This window comes from Anser anser (genome assembly GCF_964211835.1).
Source record: "Anser anser genome assembly, chromosome: 14".
NCBI classification, from domain to species: Eukaryota; Metazoa; Chordata; class Aves; order Anseriformes; family Anatidae; genus Anser; species Anser anser.
Genome location: NC_139735.1, coordinates 12,034,690 through 12,061,973, shown reverse-complemented (window position 1 = coordinate 12,061,973; position 27,284 = coordinate 12,034,690). Strand labels below are relative to the sequence as shown.

General features: G+C 53.0%; 2 protein-coding genes across 3 annotated transcripts; both read left to right on the top strand.

Annotated features, from left to right (window-relative positions):
• The first annotated feature begins 7 nt into the window (after nucleotides 1–7).
• HARS1 (histidyl-tRNA synthetase 1) lies at nucleotides 8–15,228 on the top strand. Of its 2 annotated transcripts, XM_083798992.1 has the most exons (14): nucleotides 59–143; nucleotides 289–378; nucleotides 517–638; nucleotides 2,122–2,241; nucleotides 2,434–2,529; nucleotides 3,085–3,210; nucleotides 4,906–5,013; nucleotides 6,884–6,982; nucleotides 9,567–9,660; nucleotides 9,870–9,997; nucleotides 10,089–10,331; nucleotides 12,692–12,808; nucleotides 13,556–13,702; nucleotides 14,720–15,228. In XM_083798992.1, exons 4-14 carry the CDS (start codon nucleotides 2,149–2,151, stop codon nucleotides 14,777–14,779), a joined length of 1,311 nt encoding a protein of 436 aa, XP_083655118.1. In that variant the 5' UTR covers nucleotides 59–143; nucleotides 289–378; nucleotides 517–638; nucleotides 2,122–2,148; the 3' UTR covers nucleotides 14,780–15,228. The 2 variants fall into 2 exon arrangements, with proteins under 2 accessions (XP_083655117.1, XP_083655118.1); XM_083798991.1 differs by lacking the exon at nucleotides 517–638 and having other exon boundaries at nucleotides 8–143.
• A 250-nt stretch (nucleotides 15,229–15,478) lies between these two features.
• DND1 (DND microRNA-mediated repression inhibitor 1) lies at nucleotides 15,479–18,945 on the top strand. Its single transcript, XM_083799000.1, has 5 exons — nucleotides 15,479–15,626; nucleotides 16,636–16,753; nucleotides 16,856–17,317; nucleotides 17,713–18,090; nucleotides 18,249–18,945. The coding sequence occupies exons 1-5, from the start codon at nucleotides 15,615–15,617 to the stop codon at nucleotides 18,263–18,265; spliced, it is 987 nt and encodes a 328-aa protein (XP_083655126.1). The 5' UTR covers nucleotides 15,479–15,614; the 3' UTR covers nucleotides 18,266–18,945.
• Nucleotides 18,946–27,284: the final 8,339 nt, after the last annotated feature.

Sequence of the window (27,284 nt, the reverse complement as noted above, 5' to 3'; positions counted from 1 at the left end):
GCGCCGCCTCCTGAGCTCCGCCCGGCGCGGCGCGGCCCCGGCAGTGCGCAGGCGCGGCCATGGCGGCGGAGGAGGCGGCGGCGGTGCGGGAGCAGGCGGAGGCGGTGCGGCGGCTGAAGCAGGACAAGGCCGAGCCCGAGCGGGTGCGGCCGGGCCCGAGGCGACCGGAGGGGGGCCGGGGCCGCGTGGGAAGGGCGGGGGGCGACGGGCGGCGGGGCCGGAGGCGCTCGGGGCGGGCTGCGGGCCGGCCTGGGGTAACCGCCGGCTCCCCTCTCCTTCCGTCCGCAGATCGCGAAGGAGGTGGCGAAGCTGCTGGAGATGAAGGCGCAGCTCGGGGGAGATGAGGGGAAGCACAAGTTCGTGCTGAAGACCCCGAAGGTAACGTCCCGCAGCCCACACGCTCGCCTCGCCCTGTGCAGGGCCGCCTCGTGCGGGTGCGGCCCCGGCCTGCGGGTGCTGAGCCTGGGCGTGCGGCACGGACCTGCCCCGTGCTCAGCCCCTTTTTGCTTCCAGCAGCGAGGCGACGGGAGAGGGGGATCAAAATAACCCCGGCAACACCAAACCCAGGCACCCTGCTAACCGAAAGCTTTCCAGTGCTTCTGTGGCAAGCCGACCACCAGCTGATAGGATCGATTTTGGTCAGTCTTTATCGTAGCTGCCCAGTGTGAGGTCTCCTCTCCAACTGGGTTCTTCTCTTTGAAGGGAGGTCATGACTTGCCTTGCTCCAGTGCTTTTAGGATTAGAACTTAAAATTTCTTGTAGCGCTGACCCCACTAGTGCCTGCAAACCTTGGCTCTCACAGATCAAGGATCCTCAGGCTGCTCCTGTTCCTGCTAACCTTGGCAGAGCGGGTAAAGCTGCTGCAGGCCGGGTGAGCACACAGCGCTGCGAAGTGCTCCAGGTGCCTGGAAGCATTGCCAGGAATGCTCGGAGATCTCATGGCTTTTGGTTTTGCCTTAGTCTGTAAGAGTGGGGTCATCCCGCTTATGGAGCAGGTCTGGCCAGCTGCAGGCATCTCTCTGTCCTCTTCCAGCAGAACCCTTCCCTCAGTGGCAGCCCTTCAGTCTCCAAGTCTCCCTGAGAAGAGCGTTCATAATGCAATTTATGCTGAAGTTCTTTTTGTATCCTGGATGTTTCAACACTTGCAGCTGACCAGAGGCCAGCTGTGCTTTCATGCTGTGGCACAGAGACAGTTACTAATATACGTTAGTGTCACTGGTTTAAAGGAAGTGCCTCAACACAGTCTCGCTTGTCCATTTCCTTTATCACATCTTTTGGTAAATGTAACTATGGTGTGAGACCTGGGAAGAAAGAATATTTCACTGTTTAAAGATGCAGGGAGAGGATTTTGCAGCTCTGTGAGCATCAGGGGAAACAGCTTGGGTTTCCAGCTTCTCTCAGCCATGTCAGTGCACTGCTGAAAGCAATCTTTTGCTGTTCGACCTGCAGGTGTAATGTACATGCTCTCTCTGCTTCCTCCTTTCTAACTGTTGAGCCCTGGAAAAATTAAAGTGAGAGGTATAGTTAACTGACAGTTATGTGAGTTACTGAAAGCTTGAAGGCAGTCATTGAAACAGTTTGGTGACTGTTAACAGTGATGAAGATTAAAAGGGAGCCCATCCCAGTGAACTTCACAGGTATTGTGCTTTGGAAATATGGTTTCTCTGTGGGTACTGTGGAAAGCATAAAGCTGTTGCTTATTCCACAACTGCAAAGTACTGCCTGTCCTCCTATTTCCACCTCTCTGGGTGGCTTGTTGTGTAAGGGTCTGGTAAATGCTGCACATGAATGGGAGCTGTGGACAGGTCCTAGCGGCGTTGTCATCCTTGAAGGTGCTGGACTGTCTGGGTGTTGGATCCATGTTAGCTCCTTTGTTTTGTACATGGTGAAACTTCTGACATATTCAGCAGTGTAGACTGTAGCAGATCTCATCTGAGTTGTGTCCTAATATTTACCAATGCTGCTTTTTACCCCCTGTGCTGGTAGCTGGTGAATTGACCTGATCTCTCTAGCTTTGTAAGCAGTATGACAGATTCTTCGTGTCACCTCTCGCATCTGTCTGCCACTGCGTATCTCTAAGCCGATGTGTCATTTGCTTTTCTTTTCCTTTTCTCATCCCAGGGCACGCGGGACTACAGCCCCAAACAAATGGCCATTCGTGAGAGAGTTTTCAGTGCTATCATCAACTGCTTCAAGCGCCACGGAGCAGAAGTCATTGATACGCCAGTGTTTGAGCTGAAGGTGAGCAAGAGCGCAGCAAGTTGGCTGAGCTGGTGGGGATTCTGCAGTTGGAAGCCTGTGTTGAGGGCTGAGTTTTTTCCATCTCCTAGGTGTCCTTCCTTTCTGTCCTTGTTCTGTGTGCTCCAGGACTCTTCTACTCTTGCTGAAGATGCTGTTCATTCATGTGTCTCTTTCTTTTTTTTTTTTGTGTAGGAGACGCTAACGGGGAAATACGGAGAAGACTCAAAGCTCATCTATGATCTGAAAGATCAAGGAGGAGAGCTGCTGTCCCTGCGCTATGACCTGACTGTATCCTGCAACAGCCAGCACTGGGGGGTTTTGTCATCTTTGCTGCCCTCTTTTTGGGATAGTGCTGCCCCAAGGGCAAGGGAGGAAGAGGGAGGACAGTCCCTTGGTTCTGACCCTATACAGGCAGGGAAAGCATGAGCAGGTAGTGTGGTTTAGCAGACACAGAACCAGTGCTCAGTTATTTATTGCCCATTGTTCCTGTTAGGCAAAGTAACACTTTGTGTGTGGAGGGAAGAAAAATTTGAGTGGGGTTTCTTCTACAGCAGGGAACCCAGATTAGGCTGTGAGATGTAACCCAGGGCAGTGCTGGGAGATGCCTGCAGGGGCACCTGTCCCTGTGCTAGTGGCAGGATGCGTGGGCTGTGTCATGGACAGCTGTGCAGACCCTGCAGCACCGTGGCCAGGCATGCTGTCTGGTAGCTGTTGCTTTGCCCCAGGGACGTGTGCCAAACTGCGCTGGGCATTGGGAAGATAGCGAGGCTGCAGCGCTGCCTGTGACTGATAACCGGGTGGGGTGATCCCTCTCTATTCCCATCCTTAACTCTGTGGTCCCAGGTGCCCTTCGCTCGCTACTTGGCAATGAATAAAATCACCAACATCAAGCGCTACCACATCGCTAAGGTGTACCGGCGGGACAACCCGGCCATGACCAGGGGCCGCTACAGGGAGTTCTACCAGTGTGTGAGTTTGGCCAGCAGCAGGGGTGCTGCTCTGCGGGTCTCTAGGCTGGGCAGTGGTTGTAGGGACATAGGACCGAAGGCTGTGTTATCTTGCAGTCGCCTTCCTTGTGATGGTGGGAAACTCATCTTCTACTTCTTTTCCCTCTGGGGTTGAAAAGCAGCTTGAGAGTGGGAGAGTCTGTGGATGATGGCTGTAACACGGGGCACTGCTGTATCAGGGAACTTTGCAATGTAACCCCCAGATGCTGGGCATGCTTTGCACTGTGGAGGAGGGCAGCTCCCTACTCTGTCCCACAGTGTTTGTCAGCCCGGTTGAGGGAAAGAATTTCCTTCTGATCCCAAATGTGGCAACAATTGAACTTTTTTGTGTGTGAGCGAGAATGCATGAGCCAGGTGAGTGACTCAGCCACAGCACCCGTTGCTTCCATCCCGTGCTTAGTCCATCTTTATTTCAAAGGAAGGGAAAAACCCTGAGACCTAATTCCAGAACAAAGAATTCAGTTTCCTCTGTGGCTTTCTCAGTGTGATAGCCCTGAGGAATGGATTTGTTCCACTGTACTATCACAGTCCCCAGGGCATCATATCGCAAGTAAATTCTTAATTGAGAATATTTCCATTTCTTCATACAATCCCTGCCTATACCTTCCAGCTTCGGACCTTGGTGAATGCCCATTTTCACACAACTTGGAGTCTTTGCTTGCTGTCTCATTTGAAAGAGCTTTCTAGGATCATCTTCTTAGGCTAGCTGCAAATAAGCTAAAACTTACTTGTGTCTGACAGCTTACTTATCCTTGTGCCAGTGCAGGTTTTTAAATGGTAGCTGTCATCCCTTGATACTGATTTCTTCCCTTTCCCAAACGAACATTTTGGAAATGTTGAGAGCAATCTTCCCCTCCCTAGGCTGGTTAGATCAAGCTCTGTTGCTTTTCTCTCCTTGGAGATGCTTTACTTCACTGCTTAGCCTTGTAGCTTTTTTTCTGCATCTTTTAAATATAACTGACCAGGCCTCCGCTGGGTTTTTCCAGTGAGATTTCACCTGTGCCCTGTACGATGGTAGCAGCATTTTCCTGGCTGTACCAGACCTTGCCCAGCTTCCTTGGGGATTGCATCAGCTTTCCTCACACTCAGCTGATTGGAAAATTGACAGATGCAATCTCATCTCTTTCTTCCTCCATTGACCCAATTTATTTTGGAAGCTTGTTGAAGGCGTGTTGAAATTTACTGAGTCGCGAATCATTCCTGTGTTCCTAATTGTTCTTTTACTCAAGATGTGATTGAAAACTTTGCATTTGGAGTTTTGTAAATTGGGGTGGGATAAGAGGTCTCTTTTTGCTTCTTTTGTTTTTCTTCTCTGAATGTTGATGACTTCTGTTGTATTATTCCCATTGTGTGCCTGGTCATTAACTTGATTTGCTTGTATATTAAAAAAAGAAAAAAAAAAACCATCATGGGGATCAAGGAAAAACATTTGGCATTTAGGTCATACCAAATAACAAGTAGTTTTCTCCTCCCCTTCCTGGTTCCTTTGTTCTATTTATTTGCTATTGATGATCTCTGCTGTCTTCTTTTTTGTCGTTTTTCACAACATTTCTGTTGCTTTTTGTAAACAAACTGCTATTAACAGCAGAGTTGAAGCTGTGTGGCTGCAGCCCTCTCTGCTGTGCTGAAATGCTCTCTGCCTTCTCTTGTTCCTCAGGATTTTGACATCGCTGGCCAGTTTGACCCTATGATTCCAGATGCTGAGTGCCTGAAGATAGTGCACGAGATCCTGAGTGACCTGCAGCTTGGGGACTTTCTCATTAAGGTGAGGCCAGAGCTGGATCCTCAGACAGTTTTCTTTGTGCCACAGTAGGAAGCAGTGGCTGCTGTTTGTGGTTTTACACTACAGCACCTGTTCCTACTCTAATGCACACTGAGGTGTGTGGTTCAGGTGCAGTAGTCATCTTGCCTCTCTGCCTTCTCATGGTGTCTATACTAAAGGGCTGGACTTCATCTCAGGCTCCCCTTTAGATGGGAATTAAGTAGGTTTCCTGAGGCCATAGTTGGCAGAGTTCTTTCTCATCAACCATGGTCCCCTACAAAATGCCCAGCAGCAAAGTAACAAGATGACTGCCACGCTCACTGCCTGCAGTAAAATACAGGCTCTGGCCCAGGATCCCTGCACTTGTCCCAGCTATTAATGCCCCTTAGTGTGAACACCTGTGTGTGTGCACTGTGTCGTTTGCAAATTCTTGCCTTCCCACCAACTCCTTTCCAGGGCTGAGCTTGTAGTGCACTTCAAAACACCTCTGTTACCTTGGTGTGGCTGCAAATGGTACTGGATGTGGGGATCAGACAGGATGGGAAGGGTGTAGGAGAGTAGTGGGTAGGAGGGTCTGATGTGCAGGAGGTTGGTGGGATCTCTGCGAAGGCCCCAGAGTCGTGGTGTGGCCTGGGTGCTGCACTCCCAGCTGCCTGCCCCTGAACCAGTCCGGGAGGAGCTGAAGCATTGTGCATAGGAGCTGCGTATCTAGATCAAGTCCAGCTAGTTTGTGTTTGGCCAGTGGTACGAGCAAATCTATTTGAGGATGAGCAGGCATCTCTGCAATGGGGAACAGCAGAATAACCTGCCTGCAGTGGAGGAGGGCTCCATGACTTCTGTGAGGGACTCTTTGGTTGATATCAACGCTGGAGGGTTACAACCTCCTGAGCAGTCTTTGTTTCTGTCTAATTTAACTGTAGATGCTCTCACTACCCATGGAGTTTTGAATGCAGCTAAGCCTTTGGCCTCAATTACCTTCTCTTACAGAACATAATTAAACCATGGAATTGACTTCACTATCAAAAGAAGTAAAAGAAAAGAAAATCTCCTAGTAAGGTTTTAACATAACCAGATGTCCCTTTGTTCTTGTGCTGAGAGTGCAGCGTGACATACTGCATTCATCTCCTCAGTCTGCGGTCTGTTCCCAAGTTGTTTTTACGTATCCCCCTATGAGATGATTCATAGGCCCCTGTACTGGGTTCATGTGGCAAGATTTTGGTAGCAAGGGTGCTGCAAGAAGAGATCGCAGGTGGATATGTGCTGAAGGAGGAAGCTGCAGCCTGTGGAGAGGAGCCCGAGAGTGCAGTGGCTCTCCCCAGGCTTGGCAGGACCCAGTTGTGCAGGCTGACCTGCTCTTGGGGGGAGAGGCAGCTTAGCTCCCCAGGAATGGGGAAGAGACAGAAATTACCCAGAAACCGTAAAGCGAGGAAAAAAAAAATGGCAGCCTCCCTCTAGGCATGCTTATTTCAGGTAGACTGTACTATGGTTCTTCCACCATCCCTTGCTCCTCTTTGCTGTTCCAGCTGAGTCTGGCTCACCATGTTCTTGCCAAGCTCATTTTCTCACGTTCCCTCTGTCAGTTCCTAATCTACAGCAAAGTTTTACCCCCTTCTGACTGTGGCTTCTTGAGTGGCTAGAGAGGCATGTTGGCAGAGGCTTTTGAAAATGCAGATAGCCGTCTTTTTTTTCACCACAGATTTGCAACGGGAAATAACTTGCACATCAGAACACCAGAGTGTCTGGGGCCCATGTTTCCCTTGGGGTTAGGGTGACCGCTAGATTCTCTCTTTTGTGCTTAAAACTAGAGAGGAGAGAAACTCATCTGAAGCATCTGCTTGAGCTCATAGTAAATGACTTTTTCCTTGTCTCCCAGGTCAACGATCGGCGCATCCTTGATGGGATGTTTGCAGTTTGTGGTGTCCCGGACAGCAAGTTCCGAACAATCTGCTCCAGTGTTGACAAACTGGATAAGGTATGGACTGGAGCTCCGGGCTTCTGGAGTTCCTGTGAGTCTCTGTCCAGGTCTATGAGAACGGTCTGGAAAATGCTGATAAACATCAGGTTGCCCATGTGAGCCCCTTCACCCTATGCATTGAGAGGGAAGGGGGGCACACCAGGCATGTCGGTCACATAGCAAAACTGGATTCTGCACTTCCTTCTCTAGCATCCCACAAGGTCGTGAGAAATGGAAAAGAAGGGAGGGAAAATAGCTCTTCATATGGGAGGTTCAACATCCCAAATCTTAGCTTTCTTAAGCTGCTACTGCTTATGAATCTAGGTCATGAAAACCTGCCCCCAGACTAGTCTAGGGCATTCAAAAGACTTTTCAAATGCAGCAGGTTCAGTTCTGGCAGTGTGAGGAATCACAGTTGTTTCCTGGAACCTTTGCTAAAATTTCACACCTCCGTAGCAAGGCAAAAAAAAACTGACATAAAGGGAAAATCTCTGTCATTCTCAGAAGTAGAGAATTGCAATCGTAAGTGGTGGATGTATAAGGCAGTGAGCTTACAGGTGACAAGGCTGAGACAAATGGACATCCCCAGGTGGCGAGGCTGCTGAAGTTGTTTTGTTGTCCAGTTGTTTTGTTGTGCTATCTGCAAGCTCGTGTCGTTCTTGGTTGGTACTGTGATGTCTGGCATCCCTGCTGAGAGCACAGAGCCTGCATCACGTGCACGTTGCTGGCCGTGCTGTGCATGAGCAGGGTGTCACTGTACAGCATGCATCTCCAGCTGTTTTGAGGACCCTCAGGAGATAGTCCCAAGTAGCTGCATCAGAGATGCAGCAAAGGGAAGTGAGGCGGACCTGTATGGATGAGGTTTCCATGTTCACCTGGAGGTAGAGATCTGAGGTAGAGGAAAGTGCTTGGAGTGAGAAGGAATAGGAAACTAGAAACACAGAGCTGTAAAATAACACCAGCAGCACTTTTCCTGCCTCCTGCGCAGGGGAAGGGTGGTCAGTTTGGTACTGCTCTGTATTGTATGTGTCCCCACGGCATGTCTTCACACTCATCTGTTGCTACCATCAGTGCAAGGATGTTACTGCGAGGAACAGGGCTCCAGGGCTGTCCTGGACCGCACAGCATCCTAGCAGGGTGCACACAGTCACAAGGAGAACGTTGCTCAGGGCCGTAATCTCTCTTCCCAGTGCTGCGAGACTGCAGTAGCCCATCCCACATCTCCTGGTCGCTTTATTCACACTTGTAGTGGTTTGAACTTGTAGGACAGGTTTGGTTTTTTTGAGCGTGCTATATGTGGACTTCTCTATCTTACTCTAGTTTGGTGTGATGCAGAACAGCCCTCTCTGTACAACTGTTCCTGTAAGAGACAAGGCAGGAAGTAGGTACAGCCGGTAGGTTTGTGCTCATCAAGCTGACTCAAAAGCTCTGACTGTTGGGTTGGTCTCTAAGGGATTCAGGCCCTTATGTGGACTTCTGGGAGGAGGGAAAGGTGCCAGTGTAGGAAGAACTCTTTATCTGCAGCCAATTGTCTTTACTATAGGCCCTAGTCAGGTACGGGAATGCTGGAGAGATCAGTCTATAAATGTGTGTACAGTCCTCCACTGAAAGCTAAGGAAGAGGAACCTTAAAATGAAGTGCCATCTATAGACTCAGTTTTCTTGGCTTGAGATCCAAATCAGAATTTCAAGGGGAATTTCAGTGTCATCAGAGACATGCGGGGCACAGTTTGTGGGCTGATTGCTTAAAGGAGTGCTTTTAGCCTTCCTGTGGAATCCTGTTAAACAAAGTGACCTGGTGTCTCATCTTGTACGTTCACGTTGCTTTGCTCAAGGATGAACAAATGATGGCCTCCTTTGGAGGCCTTATCTGGTTTATTGAAGTCAGGTAGAGGAGGCCTTAGTCAAAGTGCTGTTAGCAGTGAGATGTATTGCAGGGGCATGACTGAAGTGTAGGTTTGGGGGCTGTGTATGCATGGAAGAGCAGCAGGAAGGGAGGACCGCGCTTTTCTGGGGTGGCGTAATTTCCTTGTTATTGTACAGAAAGGCTGTGTTTTAACTTAGTGCAGCTGGATGCTATCACGGCTCTGTTTCTTTGACCCCCTTGCTCGGTGGGAAAGCTGTTGCTTATCCTGCTTAACACTGGGCTTTTGTATTATCCAGCCATCTCCTCACAACTTTCCAGGTGGTGGGCATGACCTGCAACGCTTCCATAACTGGTGTGTATGACTGTACCTAACCATGGAAACCACAGCAGCAAGACATCTCTCAAACTCAGTACAAATGTCTAATTCTGGCCAGATATCTAAACCAAAATGTTTGTCCTGGGGCTGTCAGGATTTTGGGCAGCTTTGGTGACTGCAGGGTTAGGATACAAATGGACTGTGCAGAGGTACAAGAAGTGTAGTTAGAACCATGCCCCGAGAGCATTTGATTTGCTGCTCTTCTCATGCACCTTTTAACCACCCTGACGGAGTTCTGCAGTGTAAAGATGTGTGAGGGCGAATGTCTCTTCACTTGTATGGGACTGCATTACCAGAGACGTTCCTCAGGAGAGACTGTATCCCTGGGGCAGTGGCTCATGTTCTTCTCACCCCTCACAGGTGCCCTGGGAGGATGTGAAGAATGAGATGGTAGGAGAGAAGGGGCTCTCTCCCGAGGCTGCAGATCGCATTGGGGAGTACGTCCAGCTTCACGGTGAGCACGGTGGGATGGAGCCCTTGTCCCTCCCTGCAGCCTGCTCCCTCGTGCTCCCAACAAGTGCAGCTGCTCTCTGCCAGGCCAGGCAGGGGCTGGCGTGCATGGGGCAGGGACGGAGGGGAGCGAAGCAGCACGTGCAGCTGGCCGGGCCCGTCGTTGCAGGTGCTGCTGTGCTGGCAGATGTGAGGCATGACTTGTTCCCGCAGGTGGCCTGGACCTGATCGAGCAGCTTCTCCAGGACCCGAAGCTGTCCCAGAACAAGCTGGCCAAGGAGGGTCTGGGGGACATGAAGCTGCTGTTTGAGTACCTGACCCTGTTTGGCATCACTGGGAAGGTGAGGAGGGGCGGAGGCAGGAGGGGGTGCTGCCCTGGTGTCTGGGCAGCCCCGAGCGCGGCGCTGAGGGGGCTTCCCTTGTGTCCCACAGATCTCGTTTGACCTGAGCCTGGCGCGAGGCCTGGACTACTACACAGGGGTGATCTATGAGGCTGTCCTGCTGCAGCAGCAGAACGACCACGTGGAGGACCCGGTCAGCGTTGGGAGCGTGGCCGGAGGCGGTCGTTACGATGGTCTGGTGGGGATGTTTGATCCCAAGGGACGGAAGGTGCCCTGTGTGGGGGTGAGCATAGGGATCGAGCGGATCTTCTCCATCCTAGAGCAGAGAGTGGAGGTAAGTGCCTTGATGCTTAACTAAGCACAGAGAAAGAGTAAGGATTTACATTCTCCTCACGTACCTGTTGGAGAATTTTGCACAGCTTTAATGTAGCAGAAATTAAGGATTTGTTATATATCTTTATAGAAAATAAGTTTTTTTTATATGATTTTAACAGCACTGAATCAGTATGTAAGCATCAGTCAATTAACACAGTGATCTAAAGGAATTTGCTACAATAGAAACAGAAACTTTGTTAAAGATTTATGAATGGCAAGGTTCACAGAAGGCTTATTGGAGGATCTAGGTTTCTAAAAGCAGTTGTGTGCTTCCAAAATACCCCTCTTAGAGGGAATGTCTCCGCCTTATCCCTTGTCTGCCTTTGCCCACGGATGAGCTTGTTCCTCAAGGAGTCAGCCCTGGGATGCACATCCCATCGGGGTGCCCTGAGAGGTTCCTTCAGCTAAGGGGGTGTTGCGTTAAGGGTATGTGGCTGAGGGAGGTCTTCCCGTTGAGTCACGAGGTTCAGATAGGACCCCCTTGCTTTCTAAACTCCTTCTCAGAGAGGAGCCTAGGTGCACCTGGATCCAGTCCTAGTCCCAGACTTGGTCAACGGTTTATGTCTAAAGGATTATGAGTATAGCCACTTTATAGAGTCAACGTTTGCCTGTTTCAGAGCCCTGCCAAGGACTTTCAGAGTGACAGTTTTGCAAAGTGGAAAAGATAGGTAACTTATTAAGGTGACAGATATCACAGATTCGGGATTGCCATTAATAAATTCACTTACTGCAATAATTGAGCTCAAGTTAATAGTTTAGCGCTTTAGTTATCAATATTTTCCTGAGTAATACCTGACAGAGTTGGAGGCAAAAGTCTTACCAAGAGGCGTCCCTGCTTGGGAAGGAGAGAGGTCCAGGTCCGTCAACCCATCTGATAATTGGAGTTCTCATCCTCTACATCCGCAAAAAGAGGTTTCTGTAAAGCAGATTTATACTTTTGGTGAGATGGGACTGAGTCATTTATCATGTGTCTGGCTCTCAGCAAGGCTTGTTGCATTGTTTGGTCAAGAGGAAAGGGGAAAGGTGAGACCAACAGAGACAGGTTGCTTTCCTGGCTTGACTTGAAACATTGGGCTGTGAGGCTTCCCGCTTACTTGTTGTAGTTCCCAGGCCCATTGTTCAATTGCAGATCTCCAACAACTGTTTTGTACTTTGGCCAGATGAGCAGGATATGCATGTTAATCAATTCACTTTCCCATGTGTTAATTAAACCACATTCCTGCTCAAGCCCAGTCTCAGCAATCCTCTGCTGATTTACAGTCACTCGGTGTCTCAACACCAACAAGCCTGGCAGTATTCTATAGGGGGAGATCAAGGCCGCAGCCCACTGCTGTCCCTTGAGAGCTCAAACAATTCTTGCTTGAGATCACTATTTATAGGATTGCAAAGCCATTGTCTTTCGATTAGTAATTTTCCAGGATTCAGGTCTTTTGCCAGTTTGTTTAGGAATCAGGTTGTACAACCCCCCTTCCCTTAGCCCTTAATCATGTCTTTGTCAATTAGTAACATGGGTGTGAGGCAGCCCTCTGTAGATAACAGAGGAATGATGTCAGAAAAGAAAAGGCTTTCGCTTTCATATTTATTACATAAAGTGCTTGACTCATAGTCAAGCTCAGTTTTCTTACCAGGTTGTTTCCTGGAATGAACTCTCCTGAGCTCATTCTCCTCTCTATTGGCAGACACAACTGGGATTTCTAAGAGGAAACTGAATTCTTCCCCCACAACCTCCAATCCTTGCCAGGTTTGGTCCTCTGCAGCTGACCTTTTAAAGACTTATCCCTTCAGAGAGAGCAGAGGCAGGAAGGTGCTGCTTTGAGTATCCAGCATCTGCCATGGGAGCAGGTGGCTCCTGACAGTCCTGGAGCACCTCAGCTCGCTGCTGTTAATCTAACCTATAGTTCCCAGCCCAGCTGTAGAGCTGGCAGCTGGCTCTGTGCAGCTTCCTTAGCTTGCTGCTCCTTAGCCACTCAGAGCAGATCTCCAAGAGGCCACAGGCCTTTGGGTGTGGAGGAACAACCTCTAGGCAGAAGTTGTCAGAAATTGCTCATTCTCAGCATGTTCTCCAGCCTGTGCAAACCCACATCACAGGAGGGAGGCTGGGTTAAGCCCCCAACATGGATCATGCGCAGAGAGATTCTGGTCTAGGATGGGGTCTCTGGGGCATTGCCTGACCCTCCAGAGTTTATGCTGTTCATCCCACTGACCCTGAGCCTCTTCACTGCTAAACTGATGGGCTTGGGGTGGGGACCTCATAGGATCATAGGGTCTCAGGTATGTCCGTATATCTGTGTCATCTCTTGAATCTTGTCCCCTCTCTAGGCCTCTGAGGAGAAGATCAGGACAACAGAAACACAGGTGCTGGTGGCCTCTGCCCAAAAGAAGCTCCTTGAAGAGCGGCTGAAGCTCATCTCTGAGCTATGGGATGCTGGAATCAAGGTATGACCAGGCAATGGCCAAGTCAGGAGCTGCCTGATCTGCCCTCTTATGCCAGGAATGGACCAGACCTGGGTTTGCTGTGGGAGAAAGGAGTCACAGGGAGAACATGGGCAGCAGATTGCCTTCCTGGATTGAGCCTGCTTCTTCCAAATGTCCCAGATGAGATGTTCTCCAGTGGGGGCTGGGTGGTACAACTTGATTAGCCCTATAATACTGCAGGGGATGCTCTGGCTTTGTCTACTCAGGACAGATTCCCAAAGCAGGCAGTGCTTCAGCCTCTGCTGCATGGCAGCTGTGATGCCACTTCCAACAGAAAACAAAAAGTGCAGAGCCTTGCAAGGAGGGGAGGAGCCTGGGCGGTGTTTCCCACAGGCTGAAGACAACCTGTGTCAGGGCCCTGCTCCTGCTGCAGGCAGTCTCCCTTGGCTGAACAGAGGAGAATGGGTGCTCCACAGGGCTTCTGAGCTGCTAGGGTCACCAGAGGTGTCAGCCCTGGTCAGATGTAGACTGGAGCTGATGACCTCGTGTTTTCCCAGGAGCAGCACTGTCTGCTGAGTACCTTGGAGGTGTGTTGCATTACCTATTAGGTGCAATGCCCTGCCTTCTCCGTTAGCCAGTCTGTGCATACATCCACACCTAGCAAATGGCAATGATGAGACTGGCCCGGAATGCTGGCGGGTGTGATGATGGGGGTGCAGAGAAACAGGCCCATGCTGAGTACAGCGTTGTGCTCTGGTTCCATTCCAGGCAGAAATACTGTACAAGAAGAATCCCAAGCTCCTGAATCAGCTGCAGTACTGCGAGGACACGGGCATCCCCCTTGTTGCCATTGTGGGAGAGCAGGAACTCAAGGATGGAGTTGTTAAGCTGCGGGTCGTGGCAACCCGTGAGGAGGTAAGTGAGGCTCGTGGCGGCTTGGAGGGGGAGTGATGGCTGCTTACCTTCCCTCCCAGCTCAGGAAAGCCCTCCAAACCTATCCGTACCCTGTCCAGTTGCAGTGCAGTCAGCTTGTACATAGCAAGGTGGCTCTGCAGGCTCATGCTTCAGGTGTGGTACCCAAAGGGGAGATGAAGGCTGTAGGGTGCTTCCATCTAATGTGGAAGGCCTCCAAGACTCAGCAAAGCTGCTCCTACAGAAGGTGTAGTGAGGAAAGAGGGTGTGAGCCAGAACTGGCAGATTTGAGCTGAGGCCTGCGGGCTGATGGCAGTGGTCTTGTGCATGCACTTTTAGACACCGGGTGAGGTGAGTCTCCAGCCTTTCTTGACTTGCTGTGGAACACATGCTTTGGCATCAGTTCACCACCAAGTGGCAGGTTTTCAGGATTTTGTACATTGCCTTCCTCACTAGACTTTTTTAGCTGTTGTCTCTCCAGGGACTTCTGTAACATCCCAGGTTCTGATTCCTTGTCCCATGCAGTTTCCTGGAGCTGAGGAGCCCTGTTATCTCCCTGTTGTCTTGTTGTTGTTGACTCTGGAAAGTCTCCCACCACGCGGCCTCCTTGAACTCCTAGATATTCCTCACCTTGGGGGCCTGGGGTGAGGGGTTGGATCATGGGCTGTGTGGCTGCTTCCATGTACCTTCCAGGGTGTGGGAGCATTGCTGAAGGTGATCTGGTGGGACCTGTGGCAATCTGTGCACTGTCCTCAGTTTTGGAAATACTGAAAGTGTGTTGCTTTTGGTCATTTGGCAGGAGGGTGCTTGGCAAGGTGGATGAGCAGTGCTTGCTCTCACAGGGCTGCATTCAGCCCTGTGCATGGTGCTGCTGCCTCCTCGCCCCATAAAGGGACTGGTGACATGATGGTGGGATCTCATGAGACAAGAGGGCCACAAGCGGGATGTGGGACCAGAGAAAGTCACCCAGTGACAAGCTGCTTGTGTTGTATTTATGGACCTCTGTGCTCTCCTGTGTAGGTCAACATTCGCAGGGAGAACCTCATTGAGGAGATCAGGATGCGAACAAGTCAGCTTTAAAGCCCGCATGGACCTGTCTACTTGTTCATTGGATTCTGGTGGACAGATTTCCTCCTCTAAATACCAAGTTGGTCATCTCCTTCACCAGGCCAGGTGGCAGCAAGTGCAGGGTCAGGGGGAGCCTTTGAAAGCTGTATTTATTCTTGTTTTGTGCGCTCCCTTTCCCATCGGGGGGAGAGAGGCTACACTGACTCTTACAAAATGCCCTGGCTTTTCAGTATGTTGCTGGAAAGATGTTTTGCAAGCGGCTCTGGCGCACCATGGCCTCCCGTCTGCAGTTGTTACCGTGACATGTGGAGCCCCGCACTGTCAGCAGACCCCAGGCTCTTGGCTGCAGCTTCTTGTTCCCTTCATGTTGAATAAATGTTCAGTCCAGCGTGTGGCTGCCGGGAGGTGACCTTATCCCAAGCCAGCTGTTCCAAGAAACAATAAATACTCTGCCAACCCCCTTCCTTGCCTTCTGTCCCTACTTTTTGCTTCGGGCGGGGATTTGCTCACATGCCCCCGCCTCTGTGGGTGAGAGCTGACTTGTAAAGGCCATGGGGGCAGTTCCTTGAGCTGTGGTGGCCCCGGTGCCACGTGGATGCTCGCCGTGCTGCAGCCCTGCCTCAAACAGCTCCCCTGGCCGCGGGGCAAGCTCTGGCCCGCCTCCTACCCCTCTGGGGCCATTCGGCTGTGGTTTTTTTTAATTTACCAGTTGCATGGCTTTACGCCCACGGGAGGGCAGCCTCGGGGGGGTCCCGGCAGGACCCTCCCTCCCCAGGGCGGAGCAGCCGCGGCCCAATGGTCCTTGTTGGCGGCGCTGGAAGCTTCCAGAGCTGGGCGAGGACTGGCGATGGAGGAGGAGGTAGGTGCCGTCGGGGGGCTGCCGGCACGGGCCGCGGCGCTGCGCCTCCCCCCCCCCCCCCCCCCGGGGGCCTGGCGGCCGCACGCCGGGAGTTCCCCGGTCCCCCCGGGGGCGGCCGTCGGGGAGCCCTCGGGGCCGGGCTCTCCGCTGCCCGGGTCGGAGGCGGGACTCGGAGCCCCCGGGGCCGGGCGCCTCGGGGGAGGCTGCGCCCGGCAGCGGCTTCCCCGGGCCTCGGAGCCCCACGAGGGGAGGCCGTGGCGGCGCCTCGAGGGGCGGCCGGGCTGCGCTGGGGCGTGCTGGAAGAGCCGCGCCCGGCCCGTCCCGAGGCAGCGGGGACCGGGCGGAAAGGTGGCTCCAGAGGGCAAGGAGGAGCCCGGGGCTGGCTTTGTGCACGCTCTCGGCGGAGATGTGCCGTTAAGGCCCATGCCTTCATCTGAAAGGGTTTTCTGGAGAAGGGCAAAACCTCGTGGAGACAGAAAGGTGCCACCACCTGGTGGCGCACCCAAGGATGCACGAGGGTGAGATGCAACCAAACTGCGTTTTAGCATGAGCTGAGATACTTTAATCCCACTCAGCGTATGGTCTTCAGAGACCCTAATGAGACTTGGTGGTACTTAATGAACTAAACCCCGATGTTTTCACATGGGTCATGTCCTTAATTCCTCTTTGGAGCTCCAGTGATACAAGGTTCACCTTGGCTCTTTGCTCCCACCCTCTCTCGTAATGCAAGCCAGCTGCTGAGCAGGCACCAGAACCTCTGTTTTCAAAGCCCTTGCAGGCATCTCTGGAGTGTTGGTGTTCTTGTGCTCTACCAAAATTGCTGGAGCAGTCTTGGACGGTGGACAGGATAGTTGTTTGGATGTGCATTGCCCTTCCCTGAGGGCAGAGCAGTCCAGCATTTGTTCCTCCACTTCCTGGCTTGTGCTCGGTCTTGTTCCTTTGTGGGGTTCATATGCCCCTGGCTGGGAGGCTGGAAGCTGCCCAGCACTAACATCACCTCCCTCCTCAGGCGTGGGCCGACAGTATCAACCAGGCCAATAAGATGGCCCTGCTCAACTGGGTAAGAGAAACCGGCATTGATCTGGTGCAGATCAATGGACAGAGGCGATACGGTGGCCCCCCGCCAGGTACGTGACGAGCTGAGCATGGCAGTGCCCCGGGAGCATGGTGCATCAGGGCGGGCACCGTGGCCAGGCTCGTCTCACCCACGTGTTGCTCTGTGCCTACAGGCTGGGTGGGCAGCCCCCCACCGGCGGGCTCGGAGGTCTTCATCGGGAAGCTGCCACAGGAAATGTACGAGAACACGCTGATCCCGCTCTTCCAGAGTGTGGGGAAGCTCTACGAATTCCGCCTCATGATGACGTTCAGCGGCCTCAACCGGGGCTTTGCCTACGCCAAGTACAGCAGCTGGCAGGGTGCCAAGGAGGCCATTGCCACCCTCAACAACTTGGAGGTGCAGGAGGGCTGCACCATCGTGGTGTGCAAGAGCTTGGAGAAGTGCGAGCTGAGTGTGGACGGCCTGCCCACCTCGGTGAACCAGAAGGGCCTGGAGGCTGTGGTGCTGGGGGCCACCGAAGGGGTCCTCAGCATCACCCTGCATGCCAGCCCTTACCAGAAGAAGGCCAAGTTCGCCGTGCTGAAATACAGCTCACACCAGGCGGCTGCCATGGCCAAGAAAACCCTGATGGAAGGTACTGGGAGGCAAGTGGGAGGCTGGGGTGCTGTGGGATGCTGCTTGGCTTTGTCGTTTGGGTGTCTGTAAGTGAGCATAGATCCCAGCACCAGGTTCAGCTGAGGAGTGCCTACAGGCTTGAGACATCCATTGGCTTCTCGTGTCCCCTCTGGGCTGGCTATCCCCAGTGAGGCTGGTCCCTGGCAGTACCTGTGCAGGCCTGGTGGGGCTGCAGTGAAGGCAAGTCGTGGAGGTGTCGTTGTGCACTCTGGTTCAGGGTCGGACCGTCATGGGGTCACTGGGGCAGATGCTGGGGGACAGGATGTGGTGGTGGGACACTGGCTGCACAGGGTGACTGCAGGCTGGAGGCTGGTGTGTGAGCATCTCCTGCAAGCTGCTGTGGGTCTCTCCTAGGGAATGTGAGGCTCTGTGGGGAGAATGTGAAGGTGGGGTGGCTGAAACCAGAGCTGAAGGAGAAACTGCAGTTGTGTAAGGAGAAGCGTGGCGAGCACTTGGGGAGCCCCGAGCAAGTGCTGCTGTCCCTGAAGCTGTGCAACGTGCTGGACTGCCTGAACACCCTGTGCCGTCAGCAGTGCCTGGGGACCCCCAGCTTCTTCACAAAGTGTGTCCAGGTGAAACCCAGTGGGTGGCTGCAGTACTGGTGCCAACTAGTGATCCCAGCGTGGCCCTTGCCCTTCAGTGCGTTCCTGTGGGTGCAGGAAGATGTGCCAAGCACCAGTGGGCATGAGAAGGCAAAAGACGCAGTGGCGCGGCTGGCTCTCAGGAAGCTAGGTGAGTCCTGGCACAGCATTGGTGCCATTTCCCACCTTTCCTGAAGTCCTGGAGGGTTTCCTGGGACTGAGGGGCTGCTGGACTTCATTCTGCAGGTGGGGGCCCAGGCTGGGAGGGAGAGAACCACACAGAGCCCAATGCTTTCCTCTCTCCTGCAGGATGCCTGCTGACGTAGGCAGCTGTTTTGCCCAAACTATGAGCCGAACCCGAGCCATCAGACGTCCTGTTGCTGTCTGCAGGAGTGGAGCACAGGCCTGGTGGGGATGTGGTCCTGTTTCAGCTTTGGTTTCAGTTTGTTGGGGTTCATTTTGAGAGCCAGCGCTGGAAGATGGGGGTGCTATCATGGTGCGTGACAGCTGCCCTGTTCCCAGCCGGCACTTGGTTCTGCTCTGTTCTGGGGGAGGTAGGCCTGACCTGCCTGGTTCAGCTTTTTCCATTTTTTATAAAATTGTTCTGTGTTGCTCTGATGCAGTAGGGCCCCAGCATAGGTCTTGGGAGAAGTTAGAAGCAGCAGCAGCTGCTCTGAAAGGCTGCCAGCATTGGGTGTGGGCTGGGGAGGTATAGGGGACCTTTGGGAAGTGGCCCAGCTGAATAGGGAGGCAATGTGTGGCCTCAGCTCTCCTCCACTGCACGCTGGATACCTGAGCAGCAGCCTCACTTTGGTAAACAGGGGACACCCCCTTGGCTGGGGGGGGCACGCTTCAACTGGGATTGTGGCTGTGGGCTCTGGGAGGCACAGAGCCAGTTGGGCTGCGAGGAAGCAGCAGGGGTTATTGGCCGTCATGAATGAGTCCTCTGGACCGAGAGGACTGGCCGCCAGCCACCAACTTGGTATTAAAGTAGCCTGGAGAGCACCGTCTGTGTAGTATTTCTTGTCTTGTCCTGCTGCAGTTTTCCCAGAGGGGTCTGATCCTGAGGGTGTGACTTGCGGAAAACAGACTCCACAGTCAGTAAGATTGTAAAGTAGGTATGTTTATTCAGCGCTGGGCAGCACGGGGGATAGTCCCGCCAAAGTTGTGCGCACCTGACGCGGCAACTTGCCTTGGTTATATGCAGTAAAGAGTTACATATGCATGAAGTTTCACAATATGCCTATACATATTCATAACCGGTCCCTGCTTCATATTAAAATTAGTTCCAAGGAGTCATTTCCATAAACCCCTCCCATCTGCGCTTGCGCAGTGTATTCTGGTGGTGGTCGTCGGGGGTCGTGGGGATGAAGATTGATGACTCTTCCTCATCACCGCTAGTTGACCTCTTGTCTCTGCGCAGACTCAGTTGCTTCTTGGATCTTGTCCATCCACAGGACCAGTTTCTACCAGTTTCTTAAGATAGGCTCACACTCTTAGTAAGAGACTGACCTTGGTAAAGGGGCCCAAGGCTTCTTGCTTTAATTAATTTGCACAAGCACCATAGTTAGTCCTAGTTTCATGCCGTCAGCACTCTCTCTCTACTTGATAAGATTCCCCTAACTCCCTCTCTCAGGTGTGCCCGGGCTCCCCCTGCGTCAGGGGACAGCGCACCTTCCAGTCACTCGGCGAGAGCAGAGGCCGCACAGACAGCTCCTGCCTCGGCCAGCGGCCCCCGGGGGCCTGAGCGCCCTGCCCCTCACCTGCGGCCTTGCTGCGCCTTCGCCGTGCCCGTGGCTGCCCAGGGCAGGAGGGCGGTGGGCAGGGCCCCGGCTCTGCCTCTGAGGCAGGGAGCGGCGTGCTCAGGCCTTGAGGCGTGCGGAGGCAGGGAGCAGCCGTGGGCCAGCTATAGCCCAGCGGTTCCTTCGGCTGCTTGCAATGGCTTTCGTTCCTCTGCCCCGGCAGGGGTTCGATCCCGCGGGCACCCCTGGCCCACTTCTTGCTCGGGAATATTTGCCCGATGTTCTCCACATTTTCCTCCTGCTCGTGTTCTGCCCGTTACATTTCATCCGCCTTCTTCACTTTTATCCTCTTTTAACCTTATCCTGTGCCCTGCTCACATGCTACATACCAACTCTGTGCCTATGAAAAGTGCACAAACAACCACGGGAAGATGTGACCGTAATTAGTTTATTCACAGAATGGACGAGGTTGGAAAGGCCCGGACCTCTGAAGATCATCTGGTCCAACCCCCCTGCTGAGGAGGATCACCTAGAGCACATTGTGCAGGATGGCGTCCAGGCGGGTTTTGAAGATCTCCAGAGAAGGAGACTGCACAACCTCTCTGGGCAACCTGTCCCTGGGCTCTGTCACCCTCCCAGCAGAGAAGTGCCCCCTCATACTCAGCCAGAACCTCCTGTGCTTCAGTTTGTGCCCGTTGCCTCTCATCCTGTCACTGAGCACAACTGAAAAGAGACTGGCTCCATCCTCCTGACACCCTCCCCTCTGGTGTTCATACACATTGATAAGGTCTCCCCTCAGTCTTCTCTCTTCTAGTCTAAACAGGCCCAGTTCTCCCAGCCTGTCCTCATACAAAATGTGCTCCAGTCCTCTCATCATCTTCGTAGCCCTCCTCTGGACTTGCTGCAATAGTTCTGTGTCCCTCTTCTGCGGAGGAGCCCAGAACTGGACACAGTACTCCAGGTGTAGCTTCACCAGGGCTGAGTAGAGGGGGAGGATCACCTCCCTTGACCTGCTGGCAACACTCTTCCTAAAGCACCCCAGGATCCCACTGGCCCTCTTGGCCACAAGGGCACATTGCTGTCTCATGGTCAGCCTGCTGTCCACCAGGACTCCCATGTCCCTCTCCAGAGCTGCTCTCCACCAGGTCAGCCCCCAGCCTGTACTGGTGCTTGGGGTTATTCCTCCCTAGGTGCAGGACCCTCTACTTTCCCGTGTTGAACTTCCTGAGGTTCCTCTCAGCCTGTCCCTCTGAATGGCAGCACAGCCCTCTGGGGGGGGGTACCAGCCACCCTTCTGAGCTTTGTGTCATCAGCAAACTTGCTGAGGTTACACTCCGTTCTATTGTCCACATCATTGATGAATAAGTTGAACAACAATGGACCTCTGAGGGACACCTACAGGCCTCCAACTAGACTCTGCACCAACCCTCTGCGCAACCCTCTGAGCTCTGCCATCCAGCCAGTCACGAATCCCACTTCACTGCCCACTCACCTCGGCCACACTTCCTGAGCTTGTCTATGAGGATGTTATGGGAGGCAGTGTCAAAAGCCTTGCTGAAGTCAAGGTAGAGCCTGCGTCTGCACAACCATGACTGGGCAGGGGACACCACCAGGATGCTCTATTGGGCTTATGTGGCAAAGTTTTGGTAGTGGGCTCATGCTCTGTGAGAGCAGATTTAAGAAAGGGGAAAAAAACCCTGCTGTGACACAGCAGCTGAGATAGAAGAGTGAGAACCAGCCTTGCAGACACCAAGGTCAGTGCAGAAGGAGGGCAGGAGGTGCTCGAGGCACGCAGCAGCAGTTCCCCTGCGGCCTGTGGAGAGGACCCTGGTGGAGCAGGCTGTCCCCCTGCAGCCCATGGGACACCATGGAGCAGATCTCCACGCTGCAGCCCGTGGAGGAGCCCCCGGTGGAGCAGGTGGATGTGGCCTGGAGGAGGCTGCTGCCCATGGAGACGCCCCGCAGGAGCAGGCCCCAGGCCGGAGCTGCAGCCCGTGGAGAGGAGCCCACGCAGGAGCAGGGGGTATGGGGGGAGCTGCCGCCCGTGGGGGACCCGTGCTGGAGCAGTTTGCTCCTGGGGGATGGATGGGCCCCATGGTACGGACCCATATTGGAGCTGTTCTTGAAGAGCCTGTGGGAGGTCCACGCAGGATCAGTTTGGAAAGGATGGCATCCCATGGGAGGGACCCAACGATGGAGTAGGGGAAGCGAGTGACCGTGAAGTAGCAGCAGAGACAAAGTGATTGACTGCAACCCCCATTTGCCATGCCCCTGTGCTGCTCAGGGATAGGACGTAGATGAGGGTGGATGGGGGGAAGGTATTCTTAGTTTGGTTTTAGTTTCTCAATGTTTTATTAATAGTAATAGGTAATAATTACATTAATTCCCTATGCTGAGACTGTTTTGCCTGTGACGATAATCGTAGGGTGATCTTCCTGTTCTTATCTCAACCCTTGGGCCCTTTTCATCGTGTCTTCTCTGCCTTTCCCTTTGAGGAGGGGGAGAGAGCGGTTGGGGTGGAGCTCAACTGCCCAGCTGTGTTAAAGTACCACAGACGGCTGACCCTAACTGCCCAAATGGATACTCCATACCATGGTGTCCTGGTTTGGGCTAGGATGGACTTAGTTTTCCTCCTAGTAGCCGGTATGGTGCTTTGGTTTGGATTTAGGTTGAGAATAACGTTGATAACACAGAATCACAGAATTGTAGGGGTTGGAAGGGACCTCAAGAGATCATCGGGTCCAACCCCTCTGCCAAAGCAGGTTCCCTAGAGCAAATTGAACAGGTAGGCATCCAGATGGGTCTCGAATATCTCCAGAGAAGGAGACTCCACAACCTCCCTGGGCAGCCTGTCCCAGTGCTCCGTCACCCTCACCGTGAATAAGTTCTTTCTGATGTTGGTGCGGAACTTCCTGTGCTCCATTTTGTGGCCATTGCCCCTTGTCCTGTCCCCACAAACCACTGAAAAGAGGTTGGCCATATCCCTTTATCTCACACACTTCAGGTATTTCTAAACATTGATAAGATCCCCCCTCAGTCTTCTTTTCTCGAGGCTGAACAGACCCAGCTCTTTCAGCCTTTCCTCATAGGGGAGATGCTCCAGGCCCCGTATCATCTTTGTGGCCCTCTGCTGGACTCTTTCCAGGAGATCCCTGTCTTTTCTGTACCAGGGAGCCCAGAACTGGACACAGTACTCCAGGTGAGGCCTGACCGGGACAGAGTAGAGGGGGAGGATCACCTCCCTTGACCTGCTGGCCACGCTCCTTTTAATGCACGCCAGGATCCCCTTGGCCTTCTTGGCCACCAGGGCACGCTGCTGGCTCATGGTCAACCTGTCGTCCACCAGGACCCCCAAGTCCTTCTCCGCAGAGCTCCTCTCCAGCAGCTCATCCCCCAGCCTGTACTGATACATGCGGTTGTTCCTTCCCAGGTGCAGGACTCTACGCTTGCTCTTGTTAAGCCTCATTTGGTTTCTTCCTGCTCAGCTCTCCAGCCTGTCCAGGTCTCGCTAAATGGCAGCACAGCCTTCTGGCGTGTTGGCCACTCCTCCCAGCTCTGTATCATCGGCGTACTTGCTGAGGGCAGACACTATTCCCTCATCAATGTCATTGATGAAGATGTTGAACAAGACTGGACCGAGCACTGACCCCTGGGGAACACTGCTTGTCACAGGTCTCCAACTGGACTCGGCGCCGCCGATCACCACCCTCTGAGCTCTGCCAGTCCGCCAGTTCTCAGCCCACCTTACTGTCCACTCCTCTATCCCACGCTTTCTCAGCTTTGCTAGCAGGATGTCGTGGGAAACAGCATCAAAAGCCTTGCTAAAGTCTAGGTAGATGACATCCACTGCTCTCCCCCATCTACCCAGCTGGTGATGCCATCATAGAAGGCAATGAGGTTGGTCGAGCACGATTTCCCCTTGGTGAATCCATGCTGACTACTCATAACTTTCTTTTCCAATTGCTTGGAGATGGCATCCAGAACAAGCTGTTCCAACACCTTTCCAGGGATGGAGCTGAGACTGACTGGCCTGTAGTTTCCCAGATCCTCCTTCTTGCGCTTTTTGAAGACCGGAGTGACATTGGCTATCCTTCAGTCTTCAGGCACCTCTCCTGTTCTCCAAGACTTGTCCAAGATGATAGAAAGCGGTTCGGCGATCACCTCTGCCACCTCCCTCAGCACACGTGGTTGCATCCCATCAGGGCCCATGGATTTGTGCGCGTTGATCCCACCCAGACGCTCCCAGACCACCCCTTCCTCAACCAGAGGGGAGGTCTCCATTTCCCAGACTCTCTTGCCTCCCTTCAGGGTCCAGGAGTCCCAAGGGGGAGTCTTTGAAGAAAAGACCGAAGCAAAGAAGGCATTCAGTATCTCTGCCTTCTCAGCATCCCCTGTTACCAGGGCACCCTCCTCATTCAGCAGGGGACCCACATTATCCCTAGTCTTCCTTCTACTGTTTACATACTTACAACAAAACCTTTTTATTATCCTTTATCTTTGCCAGATTCATCTCCAGGTGGGCTTTAGCCTTCCTCGTCGCATCCTTGCAGGCCCTGACAACACTCCTATACTCCTCCCAAGGGGACAGGCCCTCTTTCCACATTTCATAGACCTTCTTCTTCCTTTTGATCTTGTCGATGAGCTCCTTGCTCATCCATGCAGGTCTCCTGCCCCCCCTTCCCCGACTTCCTACTCTTAGGGATGCACTGATCCTGAGCTTCAAAGAAATGCTGTTTAAACGTTGCCCAGCTCTCACAAGCACTCTTGCCTTCTAGCAGTCTAGCCCATGAGATACCCCCAAGCAGGTCCCAGAAGAGGTCGAAGTTGGCTCTCCAAAAGTTCAGGGTAACAATACTACTTTTTGCCTTACTTCTCCCACCACGTTCCATCCAGCTGCCACTGCTGGCTCCGACTGCGCCTCGTCAGCCTCCCTCGTGAGGGCTGCCGGGGCCTGGTGGTTCTATACCATTTAGGCCATGGTCAGGTCCCACACTTTCCAATACATTCCAACTAATCACCACATTTCATATATGTATATAAAATGGCCACTGAATTTGTTTAGTCTGTGACTGACTTTGGGCTCCATCTGTCACAACAATCTTTCAGAGCAGAAGAGACGGTGTGTGATGTTGGATTGTCACCGGTTCTGATTCCATCACACCGCTGTGCTTGTCCAACTCTATCAAAATTCATTAGTCATTATCTGCATGACTGTTACTGTGATACCATTAATAGGACATACATATAACAATCACATTAGTGATGACATACATTATTATATAGTAATTAACATAGTATAATTCAAATCACGGACTATTCACACCCAACATAATACCAGTGATACCAGTGCTGTTCTAGCTACAAGTGCAGAGCACAGCACTGTATGGGCTGCTGCAGGGAAAGTTAACTTCATCCCAGCCAGACCCAGCACAAGTACGTAACAGGTTTGATTGGGCAGGTCCGGCGTAGTTGGCAGATCCCCTTGTGTTGACTAACCAGATGGCCTTTGCCAAACATGTATTGCAATATCTGAATGTTCCAGCACCCATTGCCTTCAGTGTAGTCTTTAACAATCCATTATATCGCTTGATTTTCCCAGAGGCTGGTGCATGATAAGGGATGTGATACACCCACTCAATGCCATGTTCTTTGGCCCAAGGGTCTATAAAGTTGTTTCGGAAATGAGTCCCATTGTCTGACTCAATTCTTTCCGGGGTGCCATGTCACCATAGGATTTGCTTTTCAGGGCCTGGGATAGTGCTCCAGGCAGTGGCATGGAGCACAGGATATGTTTCCAGCCATCCAGTGGTTGCTTCTACCACAGTAAGTACATGGCACTTACCGTTGCAGGTCTGGGGGAGTGTGATATAATCAGTCTGCCAGGCCTCCACATATTTACATTTCAGACATCGTCCTCCATACCAAAGAAGTTTTAACTACATGGCTTGCTTTACTGCAGCACGTTTCACAATCATGAATAACCTGTGCAAGTGTCCATGGTCAGGTCCACCCCCAGTCATGAGCCCATCTATATGCACATCTCTTCCTTGATGGCCTGGAGTGTCATGGGCCCATCAAGATGGCCCACAGAGGCCACCCCAGCAGCCCCCACCAACAAAACTTTGCCACATAAACCCAATAGAGCATCCTGGTGGTGTCCCCTGCCTGGTCATGGTTGTGCAGCTGCAGGCTCTACCTTGATCTCCAGAGGTCCCTTCCAACCTCGTCCATTCTGTGAATAAACTGATTACAGTCACATCTTCCCTTGGTTGTTTGTGCACTTTTCATAGGCACAGAGTTGGTATGTAGCATGTGAGCAGGGCACAGGATAAGGTTAAAAGAGGATAAAAGTGAAGAAGGCGGATGAAATGTAATGGGCAGAACACGAGCAGGAGGAAAATGTGGAGAACATCAGGCAAATATTGCCGAGCAAGAAGTGGGCCAGGGGTGCCCGGGGGATCAAACCCCTGCCGGGGCAGAGGAACAAAAGCCATTGCAAGCAGCCGAAGGAACTGCTGGGCTATAGCTGGCCCACGGCTGCTCCCTGCCTCCGCACGCCTCAAGGCCTGAGCACGCCGCTCCCTGCCTCAGAGGCAGAGCCGGGGCCCTGCCCACCGCCCTCCTGCCCTGGGCGGCCGTAGGCACGGGCGAGGTGAACGCACAGCAAGGCCGCACGTGAGGGGCAGGGCGCTCAGTCCCCCGGGGGCCGCTGGCTGAGGCAGGAGCTGTCTGTGCGGCCTCTGCTCTCGCCGACTGACTGGAAGGTGCGCTGTCCCCTGATGCAGGGGGAGCCCGGGCACACCCTCAGGATCAGACCCCTCTGGGAAAACTGCAGCAGGACAAGACAAGAAATACTACACAGACGGTGCTCTCCAGGCTACTTACTTTAATACCAAGTTGGTGGCTGGCGGCCAGTCCTCTTGGTCCAGAGGACTCATTCATGACGGCCAATAACCCCTGCTGCTTCCTCGCAGCCCAGCTGGCTCTGTGCCTCCCAGAGCCCACAGCCACTCTCCTAATTGAAGTGCTGCTCCCCAGCCAGCAGGGTGTCCCCTGTTTACCAAAGTGATGCAACTCCCCAACAGGTCCAGCAGCTTGCTTCCGGCTCAAACCACGTGTTAGCACAGCAGTGTTTACCATTGCTCTGGATAGCAAGACAGCCTCAACGTACTCTTACCATTGCTGTTCCAGTGCCTGGTACTCCAGGCAACTGTTGCCAGCAGCTTCCTTCGGCAGGGCCTCGGGTGCATCCCTGCTCCAGCCTGGCTCCTCTGGCACCCACCCTTCTCCAGAAGCGCCTGGCAGATGGACCCAGCGCCAGCAGCATCCTTGGCTCCCTCTAAGCGCTTTCTGCCACTGCCAGGAAGACCATCTTTCCACCGCTTCCTGGTGCCCTTTCGGCAAGCCTTGGGGTCCTCCAAGTGCTGCCTTCCGCTAGTCCATGGGCTTCCAGCAGGCCTGACTGGCCCACAGTGCTTTCTAAAGCACGTCAGGGCCTTCCCAGGACCTTGTGGCACTCCCCAGAGGCTCCTCTGAGGTCCTGGTGTGCCTACACCTACAAAGTGCTGCACTCCCAGGGCTCCTCGGAGAGCCTGACGATACT